At 51.6% G+C, this 17,624-nt stretch overlaps 7 protein-coding genes across 7 annotated transcripts; 3 read left to right on the plus strand and 4 right to left on the minus strand.

Annotated features, from left to right (window-relative positions):
* Positions 1–129: 129 nt before the first annotated feature.
* Positions 130–2,591, minus strand: CLUP02_06956 (uncharacterized protein; the record flags this gene model as incomplete). Its single annotated transcript, XM_049285953.1, has 7 exons — positions 130–499; positions 800–1,317; positions 1,366–1,670; positions 1,744–2,183; positions 2,246–2,367; positions 2,489–2,512; positions 2,571–2,591. The coding sequence occupies 7 exons, from the start codon at positions 2,589–2,591 to the stop codon at positions 130–132; spliced, it is 1,800 nt and encodes a 599-aa protein (XP_049143096.1).
* A 5-nt stretch (positions 2,592–2,596) lies between these two features.
* CLUP02_06957 (uncharacterized protein) lies at positions 2,597–2,904 on the minus strand (the record flags this gene model as incomplete). Its single annotated transcript, XM_049285954.1, has 2 exons — positions 2,597–2,694; positions 2,763–2,904. The coding sequence occupies 2 exons, from the start codon at positions 2,902–2,904 to the stop codon at positions 2,597–2,599; spliced, it is 240 nt and encodes a 79-aa protein (XP_049143097.1).
* A 981-nt stretch (positions 2,905–3,885) lies between these two features.
* On the plus strand, positions 3,886–6,696 carry CLUP02_06958 (uncharacterized protein; the record flags this gene model as incomplete). The annotated part of the gene is made up of 5 exons (XM_049285955.1): positions 3,886–4,235; positions 4,708–4,727; positions 5,145–5,339; positions 5,432–5,628; positions 5,689–6,696. The coding sequence occupies 5 exons, from the start codon at positions 3,886–3,888 to the stop codon at positions 6,694–6,696; spliced, it is 1,770 nt and encodes a 589-aa protein (XP_049143098.1).
* A 909-nt stretch (positions 6,697–7,605) lies between these two features.
* CLUP02_06959 (uncharacterized protein) lies at positions 7,606–10,045 on the plus strand (the record flags this gene model as incomplete). The annotated part of the gene is made up of 2 exons (XM_049285956.1): positions 7,606–8,876; positions 8,938–10,045. 2 exons carry the CDS (start codon positions 7,606–7,608, stop codon positions 10,043–10,045), a joined length of 2,379 nt encoding a protein of 792 aa, XP_049143099.1.
* A 640-nt stretch (positions 10,046–10,685) lies between these two features.
* CLUP02_06960 (heterokaryon incompatibility protein) lies at positions 10,686–13,909 on the plus strand (the record flags this gene model as incomplete). The annotated part of the gene is made up of 5 exons (XM_049285957.1): positions 10,686–11,041; positions 11,635–11,847; positions 11,978–12,021; positions 12,081–12,473; positions 12,537–13,909. 5 exons carry the CDS (start codon positions 10,686–10,688, stop codon positions 13,907–13,909), a joined length of 2,379 nt encoding a protein of 792 aa, XP_049143100.1.
* Positions 13,910–14,191: 282 nt separating this feature from the next.
* CLUP02_06961 (uncharacterized protein) lies at positions 14,192–15,147 on the minus strand (the record flags this gene model as incomplete). Its single annotated transcript, XM_049285958.1, has 2 exons — positions 14,192–14,974; positions 15,049–15,147. 2 exons carry the CDS (start codon positions 15,145–15,147, stop codon positions 14,192–14,194), a joined length of 882 nt encoding a protein of 293 aa, XP_049143101.1.
* A 36-nt stretch (positions 15,148–15,183) lies between these two features.
* CLUP02_06962 (uncharacterized protein) lies at positions 15,184–17,278 on the minus strand (the record flags this gene model as incomplete). The annotated part of the gene is made up of 11 exons (XM_049285959.1): positions 15,184–15,321; positions 15,456–15,590; positions 15,665–15,806; positions 15,887–15,998; positions 16,055–16,273; positions 16,346–16,425; positions 16,482–16,660; positions 16,725–16,800; positions 16,887–17,030; positions 17,099–17,172; positions 17,264–17,278. The coding sequence occupies 11 exons, from the start codon at positions 17,276–17,278 to the stop codon at positions 15,184–15,186; spliced, it is 1,314 nt and encodes a 437-aa protein (XP_049143102.1).
* Positions 17,279–17,624: the final 346 nt, after the last annotated feature.

The following is a 17,624-nucleotide window of genomic DNA, read 5'->3' on the forward strand; positions in this document are numbered from 1 at the left end:
TCTTCTAGGAGATTTTCATTCTGTTTGTTACAAAACCAGTACAATAGTATGGTACTCGACTCTATGTGTCTATCGTTGATCTCGCACCCAGCCCCAAACCTCGAGCTGGGATAGCTTGGTGAAATCCGACTAGAAGAAGCCCATGACCTGCTCCCCACCAAACATCATCTCCATGTCCTGGTTAGACTGCCCGTGTTCAGCCGCCAAATGATAATTGCCCGCCATAGCATTAGCCGGATAAAATTGGGTCAGCCCCAGGGTTGACAGAGACGGGACAGACGCCCAGTCTTGCTCGCTGCTTGTCTGGATGTGCTTTTCTGCAATCATATAGAGCTGTCGAGTAATGTCATAAAAGTCCTTTGCAGAAGGTGATAGATCGGCCCCCTGCTCAAGGCTGTCTGCAAAGCATTTGAGTCGTTGCGCGTCGCTCGAATCTTGAGTCTCGACTATGTGGCAAAATACCACCAGGAGTGGAATAAAAGGGGTTTGGAGTAGTCTCCTGAATACACAGTGGCACCCGTCAATTTCACAACGGATGATCTAGAAAATCGGCATGAATAGTGGTATTGGGCTTACCAATGGAGGTAGAGATTCACAATATGTAAGTCGCCGCTCATCAAGGGGACGCACTCAAGATGGGCGTCAATTGTCGAGCGTGCATATGCCAAGCAGTCCGGTGAGAAAGATGGCACAGAAGCTCGAGAAGTTCTTGCCCTGCATATCAGAGTTCCTGTCGTATAGTACATGACTTTGGCGGATATCGCAAGAACATCATCCAACTTCGTCGTTGGTTCGGTACCATTGGCAGAGGAAATCCTTGAGTTGACCTGATTGTACGTTACCATCATCATACTTGAACTGAGTAACAAGCTCCACGGTCCTACATACCAGATTAACGGGCTCTATCAACTTGAGATCAGCAAGCAGGCTATCTGCTCGCTCGGATAAGTCTTCCTGGGAGACAAGCTGTGCGCTTCGACTGTAGAGCAGATCGTAAATTTTGCTGTGAATTGAGGCATTCTTGACCCAGAACGGCACAACTTTATCCCACAGCCTTGGTAGACAGACCAGATTGAGCCCCTTGGGTATGTCAATATCAGAGTCTCTAATCATGGAGGCTCTGCCCACGCGCAAGGCAATACTCTTTTCCAACCCGTAGACGTGCCAGAACAACAAGGCTTTGACGTTTCTCGTACTTTCGTCATCAGCAACAATAAGACTCTCGTCATGGAAGCCTGCAGCCATGCAAAGCTGCGCTGCGAAGCAGATCAACCTCCATGCCAGCCACGGTTTTGCCATCTCGATGGCGTGCGTTGTCTGGGTTGTTAGTGTGGAACAAGGTCAACATATGATGGCTTGACATACGCCGAGGATCAATGCTTGTACGTTTTTGGCTTTTGCAGATAAACCGGCATCTATCGTTGCTACTGCGGCCGTGAGAGCGTTCCTGCACATTGCCCCCCAGGCGAGAGACTGTTTCCGAGGCTCAGACTGTCCCACACTGGGAGGACAAAAGTACTCTGTGAAAAGAGAATGCAGGCCCGAGTTCACTATAATGAAGTCAATGGCAGTATAGTCGTCGACGGAGAAATAGACGTTCCGGCAGAGGTCAATGAAGTCCGAACATGGGAGAAAACACCTCAAAACAAAGAAACTGCTGGGAGGGTTGTCTATCAACTCACAATTCTCAGCAAAGGACTTTGGACAATGACTTTGACACAAGATATAAGTTGATCCACGTACCTTTCAGTTGTCTAAGCACACCAACGACAGCGGCTATGGGCGGCAGAGGCATGTTTCGGTAAGTTACGGGCTTCTGGGCTAAGTGTCGTTGGGAAGATCCTGCTGGGCTCTGAGATCCCACGACTCTATGCGCACTAGCAACGGCATTCACGTAGCATGAGGTACCCAACTCAATGGCCGCACTTTCTGTGAGTCTTCTTGTTGCTGCCATCTGGAATCTCAGTGAGGAAGGGCCTTCAACCGGCGGAGCTTCATCTCCTGCATCATAATCTGTGGCGACGTGAGGCGTATCCTTTACGGAGAGCGGCACTTCTAAAGGGGCCTTTTCAGGGGTCAGCCCCGAGCATGAGCATTGTGTTGACGCCGCACTCTGTTGTTGTTTGAGCAGCAAGGACTCAATATTGGCTAAGCGTTTATCCAAAAGGTCAATCTTCTCCTCGCTGCGAGCCTGTTAGCCTGGAAGATGCTGCGAGGGAAGGAAAGGCTTGATCGGGAAACACACTACTGCAGGGATACATGAACCCTCTGGCGGGGAACCTTGGGCTTCTGACCAGCGCCAGTAAATGTGCAGTCCTGTGACGACTGTCGACAGTTGAAGCAAGGTACGCTTTTGTCACATCGAACCTATCAGAGTGGCTGTTAATGACTGGTGTTGATCACAGAGACAGAGACAATGATGCAGAAACTTGTGCCCCTAGAACATTGCTGCGTCTCATCTTGGAATCATTGCAACACGTCCACTTACTTTGCGCAACCGGCATAAGTCACACTAGACACATTTCTGTTAGATATGTACTTAAGTAGGACCACAATCGATCTTTGCTTACCGCAGTTGCCCTTGAGTCCATGTCAGCTATTTGGGCTTGAATGCAGCTGCCTCAAGCTGTGTCGAGTTGTTGGGGCAAGAGTCGTGGAATCTCCTCTCGGACTCCTCGGTCGCCATTGCCTGGACTCAGTGACATCCCGTCGGTGGGAGTGTAGTGTCGGCCTCCGAGGAGACCGAGCAGGGATGCGTGCACAAATTTCCATCTCCGTCTGTGGGCCAGATCCGAGATCTGAACGAGCAAGGGGTGCGGAGCAGTCCGCCCGGCGCTCGGCCCTCAACTCGGCGCCGGCTGCGGACCTTGGATACCAGTCACCTGTACTATTCATTGGTGCCATTGTGCTTGCCTGTCAATTAAAGTCAGGGTTGCTTATCGGGTGCTATTGTTCTTCGTACAATACAGGCTGACTGGTCAGCTTTCAGCTTATTATTTTGGCTAGCTGCCTTATTCTCTTGCGATTGTAGCAATACTCCGTGAGAAAGAAATCAGTAAATTCTATGAACAACAAGGTCCAGTCTAGAGATGCCCTTGTATCCCGGTGATATCGACTGAACTTCTCTAAGTTTTGACTCCTTTGAGGCCGCCCGACCTTACAAAGAGTATTGTTTAGTGTGTCTCATCGATTTAAGTAGAACCAACGCCGTGTGACAACTTCCTCGTCACGGCAAACTGCGCTGATCAAAACGTGTAGGATCCTCGGCAACGATTGGCTGATGAACAGTCTGTTCCATGGTATCGGCTGAGATGAGGGCACCAAGATGTTTGGAGCGGGTGACTCGACGCTTGCTGTCTTTGATTCAGCTGCAGGTACGAGAGGTGTTCTAGACAACCCCGATCAAAGGTTCCCCTGTCTCGTGGAAGAGTCAGCTGGACCGAAATCGGGTCTTCGAATTAGCGATCAACGCAAACATTGAGTCAAGATCATGGGCCCTTCAGGCTTGAAAAGGCTCAAGAAATCGCACTCGTCGGCTAAGAATGTTATTTTGCTGGCAGGAATGGTTGAAGCAAATGAATGGGACGAATTGAACTGTATCTAGACACGGTCATTATGACGCTATTGATCTCAACCCCTCAGCAATTGGCAGCAAAATCTGACAGAACACATTCCAAATCCGTGTGGTTGACTCATTCTGCATGGCGCTAAATGCTGACTTCAGCTGGTCAAAGACTGGCGGCGGGGATGCGATGTGGATTGACGGGGATAAACTTAAAGAGCCTGGTCTGTCCAAAGCTGCCATCATCATCAACATTAGTTGCCTGAAGAAAGTCTATTCTAACATCGACGACACTTTATCAACAGGCTCTTATGGCTTCACGAATGAGTACCGCGGACCTTGTCAATCATTTGAAGGCGATCTACGCTTCGTATAGACATACCGCGGATATCGATGCGAAGGGGATCTTTTTTTCTCCATCTTGCTACCAAATATGTCGCCCAAACCCCTCGTTTGCTGCGCACAATCGTGAGACAATCGTGCGCTACCTGCACGAGTATGCACCCAAAGACGAAAACGGGGCATCGGGGTCAAGTGGAAAGCCAGCGAAGAAGGGATATTATACGATACGACCACTCGAAAAAGAGGAGTTTGAGTTCGGCGCCGACGAGCAGACTGCTCCTGCCGGCTTTTCTTCAGCGTCGGAAGTCGAACAGAAGGCCAGAAGAGAGGGGTGGGTGGGATTGAGGGTTGATCTTTGGGATGAATCGCTAGGTAATGAAATAGACAGGAAAGAAGACCTTTTGGTCAAGGTGCAGTACTGGTGGCGTAGAGAGGAAGGCAACTGGATGCAGATCTTTCACGACATTATGTACATGGGTCCGCGTGATGGGAGTGAAGGGGTTGATGCGGAGGTCTTGGAATGACATCCAGACCCATCACATTTGCGAGACAAGAATGGATGACAGGTAACTCAGACGAAGGGTAGCTTGCTGGATGTCTCAAATTGTTCGGCTGGAGTTGGCTGTTGAAGTGTTTCGTTAATTTCATCACACTCGATTCCCATGTCTCATAATGGTTCGTTCTGTTCTGGAATCATTCAGCATGGTGAGAGGGTTAGAAACAGGCTTGTGTCGCGGGCTGGGAGATGAAGCCGCTTGGTATGTACATCCTCCTCAAAATCATTGACATGTCATCGTCTAAAGTACCTACGTCGGCATGGACGGTACGCTTGTGTACACTGTTATGTCCTGATTTTGGTCAACAGATCCGCTACAACGAGCGAGAAGAACTATCATTGACTGATGGGGAAAATCTACCAGACATTGTTACTTATGAACCAAGTTTAGAGGTAGTGTAATTACCAAGTGTCTCATTGTTGACAGTACAGTCACCTCAGCTTGAAGAGTATCACAGGTTGGCTCCACCTCCAGTGGTCTTATCTGCTCGGTTGATAGTTCCAGAATTCATGCCTGTCTCTCGTTGGATTTGACCAACATTGTCTTAGATTGAAATTTGACAGGAGTTCTAGGCGATGTCAGGATCATTTAGATCTTCTCTGAGCGATATCTCGGTCCATTTCATACCAGAATCACCCCGAGATGAATGTTGACTTTTCTGACTTGACCACAATTCACCACAGTGGGAGAATCCATCATGGGCTTCCGAGCTTCCCTAACCTTCACTATTGGCGTGTTAACTCTAACATGCAGAGCACAGAATCCGATCCCCGAGGACCAAGATCCGTGTCTAGATCCTGGGGTCCTTGCCTCGAAATGGTTCGACGACAACATGATCCGACCAAACTATGTTCCAGCAACGACGGAAGAAAAGCCTAGTCAGTGATACCTAATGCATTCTTTCCGCAGAATATGTTCCGCGAGCGGCGTAGGAGCCCGTAATGTCTTTGACTAACACATGCGAGTATAGTTGTTGCTCAGAGAATCTTCGACCAGCCCCAGACTTCAGAGACTGGCAAGTCTTATGTGACTAGTCTGGAGCAGACCAGCGTGCTCTACATGACGGGAGTCATTGTAGACTTACTGCAGGCTGATGTCCAAAAGACTGGAGCACCTGAAGACTTGCCGCGGTCCCTCGGAACAGGGTATAATAGTGCCATTCTTGTCGTAAGATCTATAGTATCCTCGGGCCTTGCGTGATCTTACTAGATGACTGACTTTGAGAAGGGCGAAAGATCAACACTACGGTTCTCTGGTCGCATCGAAACCCACAATGGCGCAATCAACCTGTATGCAACTGGAGCTGGGACGACGGTCACCCTGGAGGCACCCCAACTGTACAGTAGCGGCCCGGGAGCCATTGGTCTTTTTGCCATCCGGGGTGCCAATTTGGATGTCACCAATCTCCGCCATTGCTCGGGTGGCTACCGATCACCTACCCTCGCGGGCCTCAACATCAACAGCCGTGGGGGCGTCGCCCACACTACCAACCCGGGGTCGCCATTGATTTACTCACTAGGGCGAACCATGTCATCCAATCTGACCGGTTGGGCCGACGCGTCCCCTGCCATAATCATGGAGGGGCCTCAGTATGTACATCTAAACGGTTCAACCATCACTTCGGGAACCATCAGTGGTTTCCTGTTCTTCGATTGGTCCATCACGGCTCAACATGATGCCGGCACGTTGGAGGCGATGTCCCTCAATCTGACGGTCCGCGAGGGCCCGGCCTTTTACCTGGCAACATTTTCCGCCGAGATCATTCTAATGAATGCAAGGATATACAATCCTTCAGGAATTCTGCTTCTGGCGGATACGAACACAGCATCCCGGGACCTTGAGAGGGTCGAGCCGCAGCTTTGGAGCGGGAGTCCAATCTCTTCCAACTCTTCCCTGACGCTGATGGGCTCGGAAGGCATTTCCGGAGATATCGTCACCCGGGGTGGTTGTACCGTCACTGTCAATCTTCTGGCCAACAGCACGTGGCAGGGCTCCGCCAATGCATCTCTCATCAATAATCGTGGGGGCTTGACAGTGCAGATTGACGATACAAGCACCTGGATCGTAGCAAAGAACTCGTTCGTCCGAGGTCTGTCAGTCGTTGGTGGGGATCTTGGACGCCTCAAGGACCAGGGGTACACGGTTGCGTATGATCAGAAAGCCGCAGAGAGCTCCTGGCTCCAAGGCCGGACGTACACTTTGCAGAGCGGAGGAAAGCTTCAGCCGTGGAATTGAGCTGATAGCTGGCTGTTCTTGATTACCGATACAGAATGTTTTGCGATAGAACGAGTCATGGTGAGGAGATTGGAAGTCGGTGTTTGTTCATCCGTCTCTGACATTTTGCATTTGAAATCGAAGAATGGCAAATAGCACAACGTAACATGTCGGATCCGAGCAACGTTTTGCCCAATTGAAGGAATTTTTTAAGCTTTACGTACTCCTTGTCGACCCTACCCACCGTTCAAAGGCCGTGTTCCACAGGATCCATCTCGGCTAATCAGCCTAGTGGTTGTGAAGATCGAGGTAGGGACTTTTGGCGATGGCGCAATTGCTGTTATGTACGGGATTGGTGAAGAGACTTTTCTGCAACATAATTGTGTTTGTTTGCCACGAAGAACTCGGGAACTTCTGCTGCTTACTATGGCACAATATGTGAACACGCTCTCGCCCGAGTCGCCCCTATGAGATGATTGAACCGAGTCGCAGTGGGATGGCACTTTTGCCGCAATACGATGCAGTGCGCCGGCGATCCTGCGGGGCATTTCGAAAGGCCCCGTAGGGTTACATTCCTAGAATCGAAAGCCACCTTCAGAAGCCGCATATCCGCTTAAGCTCGTGCCATCGCGCGACGCAGGTAATATAAAGATGAAAAACGCCGATGACACCATCGCAATGGCTCCGCCAACTAACTGTAACGGTCGACTGACCTCCCACATTCGGGAGTTGTCTAGAGTCAGTAACGGCGAGTGGGCGAAGCAGTTGAACCATGGACGACTTCTTGATATAAGTTGCAACGCCCAGTTGTCGGAGGGATGCGTTCGGAAGAAGAAGGTCCCTGATCCCCAGAGGTTTGGCCAACTTGGCTCCCGTGTGGCGTTCTCTTCCAAGCATCTTGGCGATCAGCCGCCCTGAACGACCTCCACCATGTCTCCATCCCAAAACCAACAACAACAGGCCGCCGGTGAGCCAAAGACTGGCGGTCTTCACGATGGCGACGCCATTTCCGTCGACTCTCCCAGCAACGGCACGCCCGAGAAGCGGTCCGGCGAGCCTGCTGCTCCCTACACTGAGAGCGACATGGAGAAGCCGCCCTTTGTATTCACGACCAAGGCCAACGGCGAAGAAGAGGCCTTTGACGAAGACGACCCGAGACTGAAGGACATCCCGGCCTACGTGCGCCGCATCGTTTCGCTGCACGACGACCCGGATTTGCCCTGTCTTACGTTCCGATACTTCCTCCTGACCATCATTTTCGTTATTCCCGGCGCGTTCCTGTCGATGATGAGCCATTTCCGCACGACGTATGCGCCCTACTCCATCTTTTTCGTCCAGATTGCCTCGAGTTACTGCGGCGCCTGGCTTGCCAAGATCTTGCCGGCGTGGGAGGTCAAGGTCCCATTCACCAAATTCAGCTTCAACCTCAACCCGGGGCCGTTCAACGTTAAAGAGCATGTCCTGATTACCATTTCCGCGGCATCGGGCGCTACCTACAACTTGGGATACACCCCCGTTGCGATGGCCGAGCTTTACTTCAACTCCAAGATTCATCCTGCGGCGGCAATTTTCTTCATGTGGGGCATTGTGTGGACTGGCTACTCGTTTGCCGCACTGGCTAGACAGTTCTTGATCTACGATCCTCAGTTCCCGTGGTTTACGGCGCTTTGCCAGACCGCCCTGTTCGAGACGCAAAAGAAGCAGCGCGAGGCCCCGACGGCTTCGTCCCGCAAGCAGACGAGAGTCTTCTTCTGGGCTCTCCTCGGTATGACCATGTGGCAGTTCCTGCCCGAGTACATCTTCCCTATGCTCGGATCGCTGGCCTTCCTCTGCTGGGTGGCACCCAACAACGCGGTGGCCAACTTTGTCGGTTCCGGGTTCGGAGGAATGGGCTTCTTGAACCTTTCGCTGGACTGGTCCAACATCTCGACCAACGGATCTCTCTTCCTGACTCCGTGGTGGACGCAGGTTGTCATGTTCTGTGGTTTCGCCTGCAGCTGCTGGATCTTGATTCCGGCGGCCAAGTACGGCCACCTCGGCGAGTGGCACGGGCACTTGATGTCAAACAGATTGTTCCTCGAGAACGGCACGTCGTACCCGATCACGAAGCTGCTTACTGCGGATGTGTCGTTCAACGAGACGGCTTACGCGGAGTACGGTCCCCCGTTCGTCAGCACCCAGGTTCTGTGGACCATGTTCTTGTAAGGAAACCCCCCCTCGGCCTTTGGAAGTTCCCTCGTATTCTGACCCCTTTTCTTCTAGTGACTATGCTGCTTATACTTCTGCTATTGCTTGGGCTGCTCTCTTCGGCTACAAGACCATCAAGAGCAGTCTCTCGAAGATGATGGACCGCATGAGAAACGGATCGCAAATCAGCACGCAGTACAACGACCAGCTCAGCATCCTGCAGCGAAGTTATCAGGAAGTACCCTTATCTTGGTTTGCCGCACTATTTGCCGCCTCGGCTATCGCTCTCATCACCATCACGGCCACCGGAAACATGTTCATTCCCGTGTGGACCTACTTCGTTGCCATCGGAACTGGCGCGATTCTCGTCGTTCCGCTTGGCTGGCTGTACGCGCTTAGCAATTTCCAGCTGGCTATTGGTACAGTCAATGAGCTGCTTTACGGATTGATGGTGAACTCAGTCAGTGGATTTAAGAACCCGACTGGTGCTTCGGCGTACGGTGCCATTGCCGGAAATGCATGGTACCGCGCGCAGCTCAACCTCCAGGACATGAAGGTTGGGCACTACATGCATCTGAGCCCCAAGGCTGTATTCTTCTCCCAGGTCTTTGGCTCGTTCCTGGGTGTTCCCATCAACTATGCTGTTGTTCGCTGGGTCTTGGACACCAAGTTCGATTACCTTACGGGAGCAAAGGAGGACCCCGCGCATCAGTGGACTGCCCAGTCTCTCACCTCCAACCTCACCATGGGTGTGCAATACGTCCTCATCGGCCCCCGAAGGCTCTTCCAGCAGCACATCTACAAGGTCCTCCCGTACGGCTTCCTCGTCGGCGCCTTCACTCCCCTTCTCATCTACGCTCTTCACCGCGCCTTCCCCCGCGCCAAGTTCCAATTGTGGAACTCGACCATCTTCTTCTCGGCCATGGCTAGCTTCTACGGTAACATCAGCACCGGATACGTGAGCAGCTTGATTGGTGGCTTCGTGGTCATGTTCTGGGCGTACCGCTACCGGTACGACATGTGGGCCAGATGGAACTATATCCTGGCTGCTGCTTTCGACGCAGGATTCAACTTCAACATGCTGCTTACTTTCCTCTTTTTCGGTGCTGGAAAGATCGTCACCATGCCGAATTGGTGGGGTAACGATGCAGCGAGTTCCGAGCGTTGCTTTGCCCTTGACTAAGCTTGCTTGATGGCGAGAAGTTCATCCTCTTGTGTTGGAAGGGATTGTTGTAAACTCCCATAAGCAGGAGGCTGTTGTGTTGAGGATAGCATATTTAAATAAATGAGATGAATACTTAATCGTACAAAAGTTGCTCACTGGCAGCCAAAGTGATCTCAAGGTACTCAATGGTGCACTAATACGCCAGGACTAAACGAGGGAGCCAAGAAATTCCTTCTGGAAACCTTCTCAAACGGCCTCATCCCCCCCACCTTAGCGAGCATTGCGGCAGCCTGTCTCTCTCTCTCTCTCTCTCTCTCTCTCTCTCTTATTGACCACTTGCGCGAGTTGATGCTTTAATATCGAATTACCGTGCGCTGATTTAGGCATCTGACCCATCCCGTTGCGACCATAGAGGCTGTGGCTGGCAGAAGTTCGTTCCCTTTCATGATCGCATCGGAGATGACAAAATGCTACTCTTGACTTGCATCCTTGCTTCCATCTCGGATAGCTAAAGACTCACACGAGGTTGTAATTTGCTCATTTCAACATCTATAATCCTCGAAAGAACGCCGTCTTCGCTTTGACTTGAAAGTAGACTGTAGACACAACTCACCCACCCAGAAAAAACGAAGTCGATTTCTTCCACCGAGATCTCACGATGGACATGCCCAACACTATGCCCCATTCTCATGGCACCGAGCCCATGCCAGTCGTCTTCCACACCAAGATGGCCACTGCGCTGTTTTCCGAATCATGGACACCGCGGACGCCAGGACAGTACGCCGGTACTTGCCTCGCTCTCATTGTCTTTACCATCATACTACGTACTCTGATTGCCTTTAAACCCATGCTAGAAGCGATAGTGTGGGTAGGGGAGTATGAGAAGAGCCACTTGAGAGTCGTGGAGGAGGCCGCGCGGAAAGAAAGTTCATCTCCTCCTACAACAAGATCGATTTATCTCAGAGTTGCGTATGGTGCCTATGAGGTTATCATTGCCCTTCTAGGGTATCTCTTGTAAGTGCTAGCCAATCCCTGCATCAAATGGGACAGTCTTAATAATGTTTGCAGAATGCTGGCGGTGATGTCGATGAATCTGGGATATTTCTTGTCTATTCTTCTCGGTGTCTTTGTTGGAACGCTCTGTTTGGGTGGCATTGCGCGCAGCACAACATTTGATCATTGTTCTTGATAATATGAAGCTGGGAAATTCTATGAGTGTCTTCTAGTTGGTATTTTACTACGTATACTGATCTGACTCCTATCGCATAGCAATAATTATTGACCGTAATCTGCGGGATTTACTCGTTGACCCATATACACTTGACTCAAAATACTAGGGGTTTTAAGCAGTCACCCTTGTTGTTGAGCTTCTGGTGATCATTCCCGTGACATCACATCAGCAACAACGCGTCTGTCTCCATGAATACCACGTCGGGCAGAGATCACGCCGGGTCTAGCCAAATGCGCCCTAGTTGAATATACCCTGTCGTGCCTGTCCAACATGCCCCGCCAATCCTTCTCAAGGCTCTGCCCCTCCCCCCCTCCAATGCTGTGCCATACCAAGTCGCATTCGCGACATGCCAGTCATCCGAGATGCTGTGCAAAAGCTGCAACGACCTGGCAGATGGACGGAGTAAAGAAGCCGAGCGACATCCCGAACAGGCTCGCGGGCCATCATCAAGCCGCGTCCTCGTCCACCACGCGACGTGGGCCTCATTCGAAGATGCCGTCGCTGCTGGCTGCGACCTGTGTACCTCCATACATGAGGAACTGGTGGCAGAGCGTCTGATACCTGACAGCCAACCCGATACGGCGCGATTGTATGTGCAGGCTCACGCGCCTACAAGCATGCCAAGTGGCACCCTTGAGTTCTCGCCGTCCATGTAGGAAGCCTGCTCTCGAGATACGCAAGTCGATATAAAAGCCACTGACTGTTCATATCCTTGATAGGGTCTGTCGAACCGGAGCTAGCTTTTACCTGTTGAGGAACCAAGGTTAGACACCATTTGAGTAGAGACGTTGAAGCTTCGAGTGAGTCAGTAACAGCGATCAGGCGATGAGCACGCGGAGTCTTTGCGCCTGGTGGAAGGTGACATAGCCCAGGAGGATAGAGTTCTCACCACTGCGAGAAATTGGCTTGGAGATTGCATTTCAAACCATGCAGACTATTGCGGGAAGGATACGAGTGGGTTTGTTCCGACGAGGCTGCTTGACCTTGGGAGCCCAGGAAGTGATGAAGTGCGGCTGTCGACGTCTGTTCCTACCCATGAGAAGTATGCCACTCTCAGTCATTGCTGGGGCAAGTCCCAGATCTTGACGTTGCGACGAGCCAATATGAAATCTTTTCGGGCTGGTATCCGAGTTGAAACGCTGCCCAAGACCTTTCGAGATACCATTTCCATCCTGAGGAAACTTGGACTGCGTTATCTCTGGATCGATTCCCTTTGTAAGTGGCGTTCTGTAAGTCTGATTGATGATCGGGACCTAGGCGACTGACGGCCATACGTAGGCATCATCCAAGATTCAGTTGACGACTGGCGAAAGGAGTCCATCACAATGGCTGAAGTTTATCGCAACGGCGTCATCAACATTGCCGCGACGGCTGCTTCTGGTGGAAATGATGGGCTTTATTTCAAACCCCATCCAATTCACTCCAGGCATCTTCGAATATCCTTCACTCAGCCCATTGATGGCACTTCCCCCGAGGAAACGGGCAACGGGCAAAGATCAAATGTTGTGGAATTTGGAGATTACTTCCTTCTGAATAGCAAAATCTGGCAGCGTGGCGTCGAGGAGGCTCCTCTAAACACGCGTGGCTGGGTTCTACAGGAGCGCCTCTTCTCCCCGCGAGTTGTTCACTTTTCACGTCACCAGCTATTTTGGCAATGCGGCATGGACTACCGAATAGGACAGTTTGCGTACTCGAATGATCGTATAGGATCCTTTGGCAAGGCCTACACCAACCGTGATCCACGCGCATTTTCTCAAGTCCTTTGGCGTCTGAAACGCATGGCAAAGGAGAAGAAGGATCCGTTCATCCTCGAAGAGGCGTACCTTCCTTGGGAAGAAGTCGTGACGACGTACACGGCGCAGCACTTGACCAAAGGCGAGGACAAGCTTATTGCAGTACAAGCGCTGGCGAAAGCTATGGAGGAGGCGGTAGACGATTGCTATGTCGCAGGACTGTGGGAGAGCCGGCTGGTTGAGGATTTGCTGTGGGTGTGTTCGGCGCCGGGTGAGAGGGCGACATACTCGCGTCAGACGACGTGGCGCGCTCCTACGTGGAGCTGGGCTTCGATTGACGGCGGGGCGGTCAAGAAGGCGACGTTGACTGGGAGATATGCTGGGCGGAAAGTGTTTGAAGGAGAAGCTCTTGTCAAGAGTATTAAGCACTACGTGAAGGGGTATGACGGGGTGACGACGGGACAGCTCAAGAGTGCTCGTCTACAGCTCGAAGGTTGCCTTCTGAAGAGTGCCATATCCTGGGAAGGAGAAGCAGTGTTGAGCGACGGCCACGTCAAGGGCATCGGAATGAGATCCCTCGATCCTAGAATTCGCACCTTCATTGTTTGTCCAGACGAGTGGACCTGGGATGGGAATGACAAACCCAACTATCAGCTGCCAGCAGGCAGCATCCTGCTTCCGATAGGAACCCATCCCGCCTACAAGGCTACTGGAACGGACCCGAGTCCGTGTATTGAAGGCTTGGTATTGCACGATGCCGGTCGGAACGAAAGTCTATCGTTCTATCGCGCAGGCTACTTCAAGCTAGTCGCGGAAGGAACCATCATCAACGCTTGTTTGACAGGGCAAGCAGGAGCATTGTTTGCGAGGCACGAGAGCGCGTCTGGCGATGGAACTTGTGCTTTGAACTTGTTCTAATTCGGGGACTGTGCCGCGTGGCTTATTGAAAGTATGTACAGGAAGGAAATGTGACCGTGAACTGGTCACAAGAAGACACAGTGGTCTTCAAAAATACCACTCCGATGATGAGGCTTGCCAGCCTTTGAAAACTCAATGATGAACACATGTAATCTAGGCCGTAGCCTAACGCCAAACACCGCCCAATGCTACCCTTGAGTCAGATAAGCAGGCGTCGGAACATCAGTTCCAGTGCCCGCCTTGGGGGAGAAAGACAAAGAAGAAGACACAAGACCTAGAAGACTAGGCATAGTGTGCGAGGGGAGCATCCCTCTTGCCCATGCGGCGCATCATACCGCGAAGGGGACCGACGTTGGCGTCGACGAGCGTGTTGACCCAGACCTTATCCTTGGTCTCCTCGCTCTGACACTCGACGCTGGCGGCACCAAGAAGAAGAGGCTTCATGTTGCCGTAGATGGTCTCGTACTGGCCGGCGTTGGTGACGAAGCTCTCGTGGTAGATGCCAATGTGGTTGTACTGCTGCTTGATGCCGTTGTACCAGTCCCAGCCCTTGCGGTGGATGGGGTCGTGAGCGAACTTGTTGAGGCCCTCGACGTCGCGGAAGTAGTAGATGTTGAGCAGGGAGTTATTGCGCGGGCCGTCGGCGCCGAGCCAGTTGGAGACGTGGTAGAGGCCGTACTCGGAAGCGCGTTGGGCGAGGTCCTTGTTCATCTCCCGGAAGTATTGGCCGATCTCGCGACCGCCAGGGCAGAGGAGGCCCATGGGATGGTTGAAGCGGACACCGAGGTGGAAGACGACGAGGGACTGGGAGGCGGCGACAGCGGGGATGGCGCCAGTGGAGGGATCGGGGAACTGAGCGCTGGTGCGACCGCGGACGACACCCTTCATGAAGGGGTTGGACTTCTCGGAGCGAGTATCGAGGATGGTCGAGACAATAGAGCTGAGACCCATGGCCAAAGGCGGAATGACGGCGTACTTGGCGGGAATGGTGGAGAAGAGGAAGCACTGCATCAAGGCGCCGATTGCTAAGAGGGTAGAGAGGTTGAAGCCATCCTTGATGAGCAGCTGAAAATACAAAGTCATTAGTATTTGCTTTAGTGTGACGTAACACTCGGGTGTGATAATGAAGAAGAACTCACAGGAAGATGGTTGTACGGCTTGGTCCACTGGGGAGACTCGGTCGGCTTGAATATGCCGTGGAACCGCTCAGCGGTCTGGTACTCGGTAGCGGTGTCCATTGCGGGCATGGATAATTCGAGCGACGAGATGTGTATTCAAAGGCGGTTCGTGAATACAAGTGCGACGAGAGAAAGAATTGGTGGATAAGTGTGAATATGAGTGAGAATAGAGTGTGAGTTTGAAGATGAGACGTAACGGTCGAGAGTGACGATGAGGTTGAAGCTGTCGTGGAACTGTGTGATTCGAACAAGGTTGAAGGGTTGAAGGAGGGAAAGAAGAGGCCGGTCCCTTGGTTTAATATCTCGTCAAAGAAAAGAGAAGCCTGGAAAAAGGTCGTTCGTTAGCGCCTTTTGACTCCTTCCAATACAGCCGTTGACAAGCCTAGGTTGAAAACACCAGAGGCCAAAGGTGAATGAGTGAGGGAGTGAATCACTTGAACCCTTGTCTGAATATCTGGTTTGGTGGGGAAGGATGAATTGAAGGCTTCAGGCCCGAGTCCCGGCTACGTGGATCACCTGGATTTAGAGTGGAAAAAAGAAGCGAATGCGCAGCGGCGCTAGATGATTAGATCGGGACAACAGGCGAGATGGGCACGCGTGTTTGGCGATGGCGGTCGATGAAGGGCCCTAGGTCGTAGACTAACATACGAGAGCGGGTTAGCCTGGGAATCATGAGCGGAGCATCTTGAGTCCTTTTACATGGGGATAGGTACTCGTACCTGCAAGAGACACTCACTCGTTCTGTTACTCACTCGTTCTCTTACTGAGAAACAATACTAGAGTACTCCGTACTTGGTACGAATAAAGCCACACGGGACGGAAGCTAGAGTACGCCAAGCGAAGAGGAGGAACAACCTTGTCACCGATCAGCCGGGACAATTGACGGCTTTGGGGGAGCAGTTTGGGAGGGTCTGACAGCTTTAGTGCGAGATGACGAATGCCGCTCTTCGCACTCGCTAACACGGACAAACTCCCAGGCCCAACGGCGGTCTAGCGGACGACCGCCGACGTGGACCAGGGACGCGGCCGAGTGGTATGATGGGATGTGATTTTGCCATGACGGCGAATTCCACATGAGCCACATGCGTCAACGCAAAACGCTCCCGGCCCATTGCCCAAGACAAGGCCCCAAACGCCACCACCTGTTCATGCCGACGCTGCTGCGGATGCGGTTTGCGCTTGGGGTCTTGGTGGTCTTGTCGCATTCGCGTGATATTAGGCGCATTTACGAACCGCCGTGTTGTCTTGGATCACTGACCCGCACGTGGCTCCATCGCGTATCCTTGCTGTATTACCAGGAGTCTACCATTGTTCTGATGCAGATTGCTTTCTGCATGGCTTTCTGCATGTCAAACAGCCAAATAACAATTAGACGATACAGCAAATATTCTTACGCATTATCGGAGCACCTGCCAATTCCATCTTCGTTGCAAAGCCACATTTGAAAAATTAATTTTGGTTGTAAAGACATAGAGGTCGCGTGAAAAGGCTGCGATGAGTTTAGATGAGGCAGGTTATCTGAATATGGTAGGTCGGTGTACTGAAGACATATTTTATGAGGAAATGAAGCAAACTGGCCCAGTGTCTCCTATTGTTTAATTACCTTACCTGACATCAACGTGACTCTAGCAAGGCACTTTACCCAGAGTACTCTGGGTAATGTTGTATCGTAAATAAAGCATTTCTCCACAAAGCAGGTACGCAGCATCAGCACTTGCCGTTGGGAGGATATTATAGTCGGTATATGAACCATATAGTAATTCTGATAGATGTCACAACCATTTTGTTCCATAACTCACGGCCGAGTTCTGCTCAGCGGAATCGTTCCGTCGCTACAACTGAAGACGCCACAATGCTTGGTATTTGATGAGACCCCGTGATGCCGCGATTCTCGAGTCCCTAACTCCCAGTCTCGTTCATGCAAGTTCCCGTGCCGAGCAACTCTAGTTTGGTCCATTGAAAACTATGGCCAATCATCGGGTTCTCAAGGGTACCGATAGCCATCACTCACAGTTGAGATTTCGGGAAGTCAGGTTCGCCTAGCCAGCCAGAGCCCCAGAGCGTGATTATGCCGTTAGGGCAGCTCTGTGCAACACGAAGCGGGATGTTACGTGAATGCATGGATCAACTTCCGTAGAAAGGCCTTTCGAGTGCGACGTCGCCTTCCCTGTCTTACCTCTCCCGGGGGCATGTGATCTCTTAGTCCGACTTTGGGGTAGTTTGATCTAGGCTGCACGATCCTGAGAGGAAAAGGATATACCTAGATTTGGATCGTTCAGTGCATGAAGATATCACGGGCTCCCAGTTGATATTAACACAACGTGATCGAAAAGAAATGCACAAACGAGTGTCATATTCCTACAAATTTCATTCCGTAAAAAAATCCACAAGCATCAAATCCAAAAATTGTAGCCACAGCCCCCAACCGGCGGCTGGTTCTCGGTGTGGCACAGGGTATCATGAAGCCCCCCAACTGACAGACTCCAGGACGCCGCGCTTCCGAGTAGCTAATTAGACAGAAAATCAAAAACAGGGGG

This window comes from Colletotrichum lupini, chromosome 3 (genome assembly GCF_023278565.1).
Source record: "Colletotrichum lupini chromosome 3, complete sequence".
Taxonomy (NCBI): Eukaryota; Fungi; Ascomycota; class Sordariomycetes; order Glomerellales; family Glomerellaceae; genus Colletotrichum; species Colletotrichum lupini.